The following is a 12,521-nucleotide window of genomic DNA, read 5'->3' on the forward strand; positions in this document are numbered from 1 at the left end:
CCCGCCACAACGCCCGGCTATTTTTTGGTTGCAGCCGTCATTATTTTTTGGCAGGCCGGGCTGGATTCGAACCCGCCACCTTAGGTGTATGTGGCTGGCGCCTTAGCCACTTGAACCACAGGCACCAAGCCGTATACTTTTCTAAAAAGTAAATCAGTGTACTGATTTGATATACAATGTGAAATGTTTACATCGAACTGATTAACACATCCATCACCTTGCTCATTTTGTTGTGGTAAGACAATTATACTCTTTTCTTAATAGTTTTGAAATGTACCATTGCATTATGGACATTAGATGCCCCAAATATCCTTCCTCCTCCCAGCCTGTTCCCCACCTCCTTTCCCCTCCTACCTTCTGGATTATAGTTATGTTTTACCATTCACATGAATGTGTAGGTGATTATATATTGATTTTATAGTAGTATTGAGTACACTGGATACTTTTTCATCCATTCTTGAGATACTTTACTAAGAAGGAATATGTTCCAGCTCCATCCAGGTAAACATAAAAGATGTGAGGCTTCTACCTTTCTTATGGCTGCACAGTATTCCATGGTGTACATATACCACAATTTGTTAATCCATTCATAGGTCAATGGGCACCTTTCTATGTCTTGGCAATTATGAATTATAAGTATACCTTTTTCTAGTCTGTCTCTATAATCCAAGAAGTATTTCAGAATTAAATTCAGAATTAAAAAAATGTCCAAGTGGCCAGGTCTTTTTGTTTCTTAGCCCTCTATTACTTTCTAGTATCAGTGATCCTGCTTCCCCTGTTGGCTGCCTCTCTTCTTTCTTTTTCTTTTCTTTTTCTTTTTTTCTTAGACAGGGTCTCACTCTATCACCCTGAGTAGAGTGTCATGGCCTCATCATAGCTCACAGAAATGTCTAACTCCTGCGCTCAAACTCCTGTCTCAGCTTCCTGAGTAGCCGCTGCGCCCGGCCCTGTACCTGGGATTACAGCGTGAGCCGCTGCGCCCGGCCCTGTACCTGGGATTACGGCGTGAGCGGCTGCGCTGGGCCCTGTAGCTGGGATTACGGCATGAGCCACTGTGAGCCAGTGAGCCCGGCCCTGGACCTGGGATTACGGCGTGAGCCGCTGCGCCCGGCCCTGTACCTGGGATTACGGCATGAGCCACTGTGAGCCACTGAGCCTGGCCCTGGACCTGGGATTACGGCGTGAGCCGCTGCGCCCGGCCCTGGACCTGGGATTACGGTGTGAGCCGCTGTGCCCGGCCCTGGACCTGGGATTACGGCCTGAGCGGCTGCGCCCAGCCCTATTCCTTTCCTTTGCAGCACAATTCTCGAAAAGAGCTGTCTGTACTTGCCGTATCTAATTCCTATCTTCCTATTCTCTCTTAAACTCACCCTCATCTCAGGCTTCCCTTATCACTAGTTCCACACTACTAAAGCAGTTCTCATTCCTCTTCCCATCTGATTTATCAGCATAATTTGGCAAAGTTAATCCCCTCAAATTTGAATTTTTTCATGTATAGTACAAAAGGGTCAAAATTTATTTTTTTTCTTATATGGAGATCTACTTAATTTAGCACCTTTTATCTTCTACCCACTGAATTGCTGTACTAGTCACAAATCAAATATCCACATACAAGTGAGCCTATTTCTAGATTCTATAATGCATTCTACTTATTAGACCTTGAACCAATATCACCCTGACTTAAATTACTACAGTTTGTAATAAGTTTTGATACCTAGAAGTAAATTCTGTAACTTAGTTCTTTTTCTGGATTATCCTGTTTATTCTTGACCTTTTCAGTTTTAATAGAAGTTTTAAAATCAGGTTGTTGAGGCCACACACACACACAAAAAAACAGGAATTTTCATTGTGATTTCACTAAATCTATATAGATCAACTTGAGAAAAACTTGTATCTTTAAATACTGACATCCAATCCCATAAAACAGGACCTACACTTACAATTACTTAGGTCTTCTTTCATTTTTCCCTGCAGTCCTACAGTTCTCCATGCAGAGTCATGCATATCACTGGATTTCTCCCTACATATTTGATATTTTGAAGCAAATTCAAATTGTATATTATCTCACTTTTGTTGATGCTGCTTTCCATAAGTGTAATCAATGACTCTGTACCCAGAAAACATGATAAATTCACTTTTTTTTTTTTTTTTTGAGACAGAGCCTCAAGCTGTCCCCCTGGGTAGAGTGCTGTGGCATCACAGCTCACAGCAACCTCCAACTCCTGGGCTCAAGCGAGTCTCCTGCCTCAGCCTCCCAAATAGCTGGGACCACAGGCGCCCACCACAACTCCAGCTATTTTTTGGTTGCAGCCGTCATTGTTGTTTGGCAGGCCCAGGCTGGATTTAAACGGCCACTTTAGGTGTATGTGACTGGCACCTTAGCCACTTGGGCCACAAGCGCCAAGCCTCACTTTTTCTTTAAATTTAGAAGGGAAAGCTTTATTTCTCATAAAGGGGTGTAGCCCACAGGGTGGCCATTCTGACAGGCTGAGATGCAGAGCTTCCAGCTGAAAACACATATTTCATAAATTCACTTATTAACTATAACAATTTTCTAAGTACATAACCATATTATCCATAAATAATGACATTTTTACTTTTTATTTTCTAACCTTATACCTTTCATTTCTTTTTCAATTACTGTACTGGTTAGGCCCTTCAAAACAATATTGAATACAAACGGTGATAAAAGGCATTCTTGATTTCTTAACTCAGAAAGTTTTAATACTGCAACATTACAAAATATATTTGCTATAGGTTTTATAAATATTCTACTTCAAATGACTTCTCTATGCCAAGCTGGCTTAGAATTTTGACAAAGAACAAACGTTGAATTTTATCAAATAGTTTTTTAGCATTTGGTCATAATGGCATTTAGCAATGTCATTTGAGCATTTAGCATATTGGTGTATCCATAATTTTTCTCATTTATTCTATAAATATAATGAATCACACTGACTAATTTTTCAATGTTAAACCAACTTTACATTGCAGGAAAAACACAAATTGGGTCAAAATATATTATTCTCCCTACATATTACAAATTTAATTTGATAATATGTTATTTAGGATGTTTCATCCATATTCATAAGTGACGTGACTGGAATTTTCTGTTCTTGTCATATCCTTGTCAGGTTGATCAAGATTGTGCTGACCTTACAAAATAAATTAACTATGTCCTTTCCCGCCTGTTCTCTACAAGAGTTAGTGGCTAAGATTTCAGTGTGATATTTATTTTTTCTAGTACGTCAGAGCTGTTGTCCCTTGACTTTTAACTTCTTGGTTTCTACTGATGGGGAAACACACTGATTGTTTCTGGCCATCTCATAACTGCTCCTTTGAATCTAATATCTTTCTCCTTTCAGTATTTTATCTTTGATTTTGGTTTTCACAGTTATACTGTGGTAAACCTAGGTATGATTTTCTTTTAATGTTACTCGGCTTGAGACTTTTAATGCTTCTTGAATCTGTGCCTTAATCTGTGTATTATCTCTTAGAAAAAAAGGCTTCTGCTACCCTCTCTCTTTCCCCTCCTGCTGGGACCCTAATTACTTTCTCAACATATTTTGTGCCAGATTAAAGATGGAAGATTAAAACTTTTGACCTTACTTCCTCATTTTGGGGTCTATGTCCTCTCCCCATGAATCTGAGCATGACCAACCAACAGAATATGGAAACGTGATATTGTGCTAGGGGCTGGGCCCAGACCTTCAGAGCGTAGGAGTGCCTACTCTCTCTCTCTCTGAAATGCTTGCTCTGGGAGAAGGCAGCTACCACGCAGGAAATCCAACTATCCTAAGGCTTCCTTGAGACTGCGATTTATGGAGAGAGAAATGCCAACCAGGGAATGTCAGCCTTCCCAGGTCCAGCACCAGACCTAAGCACTCAGCAGCCATCTTTAGGCTCCAGCCCTAGGAGATGACAAAGTCCCAGGCTTAAGGAACCAGCAGAGCCATCCTAGCCATTTCATGCTGTATGAACCAGTATGTATCATGCTGTATAATCAAAGAGCAAGACATAGCAGAGCACAGGTAAGCAGAATCTGATATTTCCTGACTGAATTCCTGACTCTCAGAATCATGAGTCTAAGAAGAGGTAGTTGTCTTACGTCAGTACACTTTGAAGTCACTTGTTAATATTGGGAGGGGAATCTCCCACAGAAGACCCAAGTGTCCCGTTATATTCATTCTTACAGAGTGTGCTGAAAATGCAAAGCTCTGTGCAATCTTTACCTGAGCCATTTCCCAGGGCTGTATTCGCGGCCTGCAACCTTGAGGATGGGAAACATCCTTCTCCTGCAGGTTGCTAAAGGCATGATGGTCATAGATCACCTTAATATGTAATCACTATTTCAAAGCTAGGATTTCTTTATCTCCTTTTCTTTCTTTCTTTGTTTTTTTGAGACAGAGTCTCACTTTGTTGCTCTTGGTAGAGTGCTGTGGTGTCACAGCTCACAGCAACCTCAAACTCTTGGACTTAAGTGATCCTCTTGCCTCAGCCTCCCAAGTAGCTGAGATTACAAGCACCTGCCACAATGCCTGGCTATTTTTTGAGACAAGGGTCTCATTCTTGCTCAGGCTGGTCTCAAACCCGTGAGCTCTCAGGGCAATCCACCTGTCTTGGCCTCCCAGAGTGTTAGGATTACAGGCATGAGCCACCAAGCCTGGCCAAGCTGGGATTTATTTCTAATGTGTAGCACTCTGGGGTTCCAACCTAAGCCAAGAGTGTTTACCAGTACCAACCTCCCAGCCTTGACTTAGAGGGTTCTGAACTCCTATTTTTGTTATTTTAGCCTTTAACTGCTACAACAATGCTTCAGCTTCTCATGCACCTTTCCCAGAATCAGCATAGGTCAGTAAGGGGGAAAACGGCCTGAAAGCCCAGGTTCATCTCTCTGCCTTAAGAGTATTCTAATACATTCAAATACATGCATTTTGTATTTTGTCTAGTTTTTCTCATTGTTTTAATTATCTAACATCATTGAAAGTAAAACTCCTCCAAAAACAAACAATGTGTTTAATATTTAAGGGGGGTTAAATGTTCTGTTTTGGCCTTCTAGGCCAGACACAATTAGAATGTTTTTAAAACTATGCATTCTACCAAACATCTTTGGAGGTGATGCGTATTTTCAAATAAACATAAAGGATAACATAACCTTTATGAAATATAATTTGCATAAAAACATTCTCTCTGAAGTAATAAACTATTTGGAATCAAACAATTTCTTTAAAAAATATATATTTTTAAAGAAAAAAATGATACTAAAGTAATTTCACATTTAAATTAGAAAGAAGAAAAGCTATATTAACTTTCATATTGTAATACCTTCCTTTTCTACCACTAAACATTTGCTAATGTTATCTAGAAACAGTGTCATTTAACGTGACTCAGTAATTTTAAAACATTTTAAACATGATAAAGTTTTTTTCTTGTACTCTTTTTCTCTCGGAAAACTATGTAATTCTATGAAGATCTGAAGTGTAGTGAAAGTCCCAGAGAAACATTATGTCTGCCAACACTTACAGTGGAAAATACGAAAATCAATATACGGGTGAGAACCTCTTCTTTCCGATTCAAATCCTGCTCGACTTCTTACGCGTACATCTCCTAGACAGAATCAAGAATAAAAATAAGGTCAGAAGATTGTCGAGAAGCTTCCATAGGCAACGAAGGTCCACGTGGTTATCATATTCAAAAGTAACTGCCCACTAATGCACTAACGATATATATAGAACATGTAGTTAAGCAGATTTACTTGAAGAGGGTCACAACATTTCAGTATTGAATTATAAGGCTGGACAAGGTTTTTATTTTTTTTTTTAAGCACCTACCCCTACAATAATAACAATTATAATCTACTATAGTTTAAACTGAGCCTTCTGAAAGGTGATGCGAGTTGATGATAATGTAACCTAACACCTTATTATTTACAGGTAGTTTAAAAAAAGGGGAATGGCTACTGGAATACAAAATGTTTTATAGGAAATAGAAAATCCTCGACAGAAAAATTTTAAAAACCACAACAAGAAAAAAAAATTTATTAAGTGTCTCTTCTGTGCCTAACCCTATACTATGGGCCAAAGGGGATATGAAACATAGAAAATACACGACCTATTCTCTAGCACTTTTTACAAGTTCATCAACGTGTAAAAAATTAAAATGTTAAAGACTTTGCCTTAAGTCCATTTCATTAATCTTCTCTTCTCACTGACAGTGGGTAGACACCCAGGGCCTTTAGGTGGGCTTTAAACTTTGGTCTTTATAAACTGTGTTGTTCCTACACGTATCCACAACTTTCAGATTTATTTCTCTATATAGCAACGTAACCATAGCAACTACATACTAGCCACTCTCTTTGTGTCTTACAGGCATTGTTTCATTTAATTCTCCAATCAACCTTGAGAAGATAGGAATCTTAATCCCCATTCTACAGATGCAAAAGCTGTACTTGGAGAAGTTAAAACAGTGTGCTCCATGCCACAAAGCTAGTGCGAAGGGTAAGCTAAAACAGTGTGATCCATGCCACAAAGCTAGGGCAAAGGGTAAGCCAGGATGCAAACCTAGCTTTCCCACTGCACCGTCACAGCCTCCGATTTTATAACCTTTAAGTCTTCAGTCCGTCCCCGTGCTCTTATAATTCTGCTTGCTTAGAAGGTGCCCCTGCTTACTCTTTGTTTCTCTAAATAAAACCATAATTCCCTTAAAGGCTCGTTTTAGCTGCCTTAACTCCATACCACGATGATCTAACCTTTTATGTGGTGATTCCTTCACACTGCAACAAATGGTTACTGAGCAGCAAAAAACAGCAGTGAGCAAAATACATCAAGCCCTATTCTCATGAAGCTTATCTTTTTGTGGGATGACACATACAATAAAGTAAACACATAATTTCATTCTACGGAGGATGACAAGTTACATGGGGAAAACTAAGGAAAGGGAAGAGGAACAGGGAGGGAGGAGGAAGAAGGTGACTCATTGGTATGGCCAAGGAAGGCCACACCCAAAAGGAGCTACCTGGGCAGGGACCTGAAGCAAATGAGGTGGGGTGCCAAGTGGCTCTCGGGAGGCAGAGGTTTCCACACGTGAGGATGAGCAGGTATAAACACCCTGAGACGGCAGTAAACTCGGCATGGCAAGGATAAGCAGAGAGGCCAGCAGGGTAGGAGCAAGGAAAGTGAGAGGAACTGGTGGGGTGAGGTCAGAGAGGCAGTGGGGCCAGATTATGTTGTACCTTCAGGCCACCAGGTTTCTAAATAATGGAGTGAGATGACTTAAGTCTGAAAAGGTTCACTCTGGCTGTGTGGACTAGAATTGAGTGGAGGCACACAAGTGTGCTAGACGAGGCAATGACTGCGGCTTAGATCATGGTGGTAAGCACGGGGGTTGAGAGTCCTCATGTATTTTGACAATATCAACCAATAGGATTTGCTGAAGAATTCAACACAGCGTGTGTAAGAAATAGTCAAAAAATGGCCAGGCACAATGGCTCATGCCTATAATCCCAGCACTTTAGGAGGCCAAAAGGGGAGGATCACTTGAGGCCAGGAGTTCAAGACTAGGCTGAGAAACATAACGAGGTCCCATCTCTACAAAAAAATAGAAAAATCAGCAAGGTGTGGGGTGTGAGGTCTGTAGTCCAGCTACTCAGGAAGCTAAGACAAGGAGGATCCTTTGAGCTTAGGAGTTTAAGGTTGCAGTGAGCGATGATGACATTCTGACCTGACATCTGAAAGAATGGAGTGACATTTACCAAAGTGGCAAAATGAACAGACACGGGGAAGACGAATCTTTGGTTTTAAACATGTTAAGTTTGAGATATCCATAATACACGCACGTGGAGACGGCTCTGCACAGTTAAAGGACACTGCCTTAAGGAAGTGGGATCCTGAGTATGTTTGTAGAGAAAAATGGAGATAGCAAAGAGGAAAAGGTTGCATATTTATAGGGCAAAAATATGAAATGGAATGGAATAGAACAGAATAGAAGAATAGAACAGAACAGGATTGAGGCATTTAAGATGCGAAACGTAAATTTAAAAGGAAAAAAGGAATAAGAGCAAAAACAGAACGTTGGGGAATATTTGGCTTAAGAGCATGAAAAGGAATGAGTGAAGGAGACAGAGGAAAAACTAAGTAGGTAAAGAGTAAGGATGGTTCAGTATCATAAAGTTGAGAGGCATTCTGAGCGTAAGGAGAGGAGTCACGGGAACCTTCTCTAAGAAAAGATGAGTAAATTTGCCTACTGGAGTCATAATCGTGTATTTTTAATAGCATGAATTAAAGTGCAGAAGATTAAGGAATGTGTGGATGACAAGATAAATTTGGCACAAAAAAAGGAGAAAGAAAATAATATGTATAATTATACACACACATCTAAATTCATTTTACCTTCTGGAATCCAGTAACTTATTAAAAATGTAAGCACTGGGACTAGAAGAAAAACCGTATCCCTCGCCAGCCAACTAAGAACAAAATGCATCTAGTGACAGGACTGTCTGATGGGGCATCTCTGATGGGCCCCCATCTGTGTTGGCATTCATCTCTTCACTATGTGGCAACTCTACAAGTCAATTTTCTTTTTTTTAAAAAATGTTAAAATGCAACTTAAAATTGTGTATTAATGATAGAGTCCCAGTTATTAAGCCAGAGATTATTCAATTACCTATAACTCCAAAATGCTTCTCTTTATTCACACCACATTCAATATTGGTTTCTAAATTTCATTGACATCAATTAAATCTGCTACCAAGAGTGATGAAAAGTTACCTAACCAAAGATACCTCAACCTCAAATAACAATACAATCTACGATATTCATATTGGTAGAAAATAAATAAGGCTTACCCAGCATACGAATGTACAATGCAGTCTGATCAGAACTGTCATAGGAAATAGCTCCACGCCTCTAGAAAAAAAAATACACACATTTTAATATGTGACAATTAAATGTGATACAAAATGCAATTTAGCAAACGTATTCATTATTTGTGAAGCATTGTGCAAGAGAAGCTGGAGATACAAAATGACATCAGATACGGGACCTGCTCTTGAAATCCTTAGTGGGGAGAGATAAACAATTATAGTACAGTATAGTTAAGAACTACCACAAAAGTAGATACGAAGGGAGATGCACGCAGGAGGCAGAAATTTAATCTGAGTAAGTCAGAAAGGTTTGGGGGGTGATCTTTGAATTGACCAGGGCCAAAGGGAAGGAGAAGAAAAGGGACTCCACTGGTTCCCTGCTGTGTCTCTTGACCTCCGATCCCCTCTTCACATAAAAGCAAGGGCGAGCATGTCAGCTCCTGTTCAAAATCCCCCAAGGGCTCCCCACCACACCTGGAATAAATTTCAAGCTCCTTGCTCCGATTTCCAGCATCCTCTACAACCTGCCTATCTCTCTGTCCTCTGGTCCTGCCACCTCCCCTCTCCACTCCAAACCGCCATGCTGGTCTCCTTACTTTTCCTCAACCTCACCAGACCTACAGCCTTTCTGCTTGTTGCTCCCTTGTTCTGGATCGTTCCTCATGGTTCCCTTCTTACCTCTTGGGTCCTAGATGAGATGTCATCTTTCTAGACAGGCATTCCCTGATCACCAAATCTAAAGGCACCTGAAAGCCTCCCTTCTGCAGCTCCCCACTGCCCTACTCCGGGCAGCACTCAGCTGATGTTACCCTGTTTGTTCATTACTAAAACAAAAACCTCTACCAGAGCAGGCACCTCGTTTTAGACACTATTGCACCCTGGCCCCTAAAACAGGGCCTACTATTTAGTAAATTCAAAATAAATATTTGGTAGATAAGTGACTGCATGCATTTACTGCAAATAAATTAACGAATAAATATTGTATCAATAAATTGATGCATAAATTAATGACTAACAGAATTTATATAAATGAAGATAGATTTAAAAACCTGAAGGATAATACTGACCAAATCTCCTACCAGATCTAAACTCTGTGGAGGCAGGGACTGTGTTCACTGCTGTAGCCCCAGATTTAGAATAAATCCCAACATTCAGAACAGTGCCTAGCACGTTGAAAGCGATAATAAAATTAGTTGAACAATCAAAAAAAATTCTTAATATTTAAGAATTTTTCTTAATATTTAAGAATTTAAGAAAAAATTCTTAAATATTTAAATATAAAAAGTTAAAGCATGAAAATATTAAATGAAAATAGGACTACATTAAAAGAAAATCTTAACTATGAAAGGTCTTTCTAACTGTTCTATAAAATCCAAAGTATTGATAAATTTGGCCACTCAAAAGTTACAAGTATAGATACTCAAGTCCCAAAGTGCTGATAAATTTGACCACTCAAGTGGTCACTCAAGTCACAAAGTATTGATAAATTTGGCCACTCAAAAGTTAAATTTATTTTTACAAATCAACATATGAAAATCAGTAAAACTTCTATATGTTGACAATAAGCAATCTGAAAAAGAAACCAAGAAAATAATCCCATTTGAAATAGCTACAAGTAAAATAAAATACCTAGGAATAAACTTAACCAAACATGTGGAAGATCTCTGTAATGAAAATTATAAAACACTAATGAAAGAAGTTGAAGATACAAAAAATGGGAAGATACACATATTTCACGCTCATGGATTAGACAGTGGTTCTCAACCTTCCTAATGCCACAACCCTTTAATACAGTTCCTCATACTATGGTGACCCCCAACCATAAAATTATTTTTGTTGCTACTCCATAACTATGACTTTGCTACTGTTAGGAATTATACTGTAAATATCTGATATGCAAGAGACCCCCAGAGGGGTCTCAACCCACAGGTTGAGAACTGCTGGATTAGAATCAATATTGTTAAAACGTCCATACTACCCAAAGCAATTTACAGATTCAATGCAGTACCCAAAGTACCAATGACATTCTTCACAGAAGTAGAAAAAGCCATCATATGTATATGGAACCACAAAAGACCTAGGTAGAACACCCAAAATCATCTTGAGCAAACAGAACAAAACTGGAGTAATCACCTTACCTGACTTCAAATTCTGTACGCTACACAGCTAACGTAACCAAAACAGCGTGGTGCTGGCATAGAAACAGACACACAGACCAAAGCCACAGAATAGAGAAAGCAGAGGTGAAGGTGCCCCGAACATACCGTGGGAAAAGCACAGTCTCCTCAATACATGGTGCTGGGAAAACCGGATTTCCACATGTAGAAGAAAGAAACTAGATCCTTATCTCTCATCACATGCAAAAATGTAATCAAAATGGATTAAAGACTTAAATCTTAAAGACCTGAAACTATGAAACCGCCAAAAGAAACGATGGAGAAATGCTTCTGGTGTGGGCAAGAACTTCTTAATACTCTCAAACCACAGGCAACAAAAGCAAAATTGGACAAATGTGATCATATCAAGCAAAAAAACTTCTGCACAGCAAAGACAATGATCAGCAAAGGCAACCCACAGAATGGGAGAAAATATTTACCAACTGTTCATCTGACTAGGGATTAAAAACTAGAATATATGAGGAGCTCCAATAACTCAATAGGAAACAAAAATCAAATAATCCAATTAAAAGTTAATTTTTTTAAAGAGATGTCTTGTTCTGGGCTCCAGTGGAGTCACACATTCACAGTTCAATGGGCTTCATGGGCTTCAAATTGCTGGGCTCCAGTGATCCTCCTTCCTCAGTCTCCCAAGCAGCTGGGACCAGAAGTGTGTGTCAACATACTCAGCTAATTTCTTCCTTATTTTTTTAGAAGCAGGGTCTCACTATGTTGCCCAGGCTGGTCTCAAACTCTTGGCCTCAAGCAATCCTCTCATCTCAACCTCCCAAAGTGGTGGATTGCAGGCAGAAGCCACCACACAAAGTTAAATGACAACATAAAATGTACCATAAATAAAAGTAAAAGGCAAACCTCAAACCAAGAAAAATGAGTTCAACAGATAGAACAAAAAGCTAATTTTTCTGTAGTATACTTAAAAATTTTTTAAAAAATATCTTACAAATCAATTAGGAAAAAATGAATAATACAGTAGAAAACAAGTAGAATATAAGGACACAATTCACAGGGGAAAAAATCCCAATAACAAAAAAAGGATGCTAGATTTCATGAATGAAAGTAACACACATTAAAGCAATGGGATCCCATTTCTACATATCAGATTAATGGTGTTCCTCCCCCACACAACTCTGGCATAAAATTTATACCCCCTCAACACAGACCTATAGATTTCAAAGAAAAATAAGTGTTTTACTACTGTTCTAAAGAAAATTTACTTTATTTAAAGCTCTCAATAGGATTTAGTATGCAAAACAATGCACTAAAATCATTAATTTCTATCCTTAATACTATCATTTAAGAGAAAAATATCAATTAAAACCTTATACAAATTCATGTATTCTTTTTTTCCTCATTTTTTAAAACTTTATCCAAATTTATACGAAGGTACAATATTTAGGTTACATTGTTCTCCCTTCCAGGGTAAAGCTCCATTTGTACAAGAACCCTTCACTCAGGGGGCAAGTTCAAGTATTCTTTTTTTTTTT

At 38.9% G+C, this 12,521-nt stretch overlaps 1 protein-coding gene across 1 annotated transcript in view; it reads right to left on the reverse strand.

Moving 5' to 3' along the window:
* PDE7A (phosphodiesterase 7A) overlaps nt 1–12,521 on the reverse strand; it is a 61,872-nt gene that overhangs the window by 45,080 nt on the left and 4,271 nt on the right. The window contains exons 2-3 of the mRNA XM_023517558.1: nt 8,843–8,903; nt 5,524–5,607 (exon numbers count right to left, since the gene is read on the reverse strand). Coding sequence (XP_023373326.1) covers nt 5,524–5,607; nt 8,843–8,903 — 145 coding nt within the window. The remainder of the gene's footprint in view (nt 1–5,523; nt 5,608–8,842; nt 8,904–12,521) is intronic.

The sequence above is a fragment of the Otolemur garnettii genome, unplaced genomic scaffold, assembly GCF_000181295.1.
Source record: "Otolemur garnettii isolate 467f Iridium unplaced genomic scaffold, OtoGar3 scaffold00113, whole genome shotgun sequence".
NCBI lineage: Eukaryota > Metazoa > Chordata > Mammalia > Primates > Galagidae > Otolemur > Otolemur garnettii.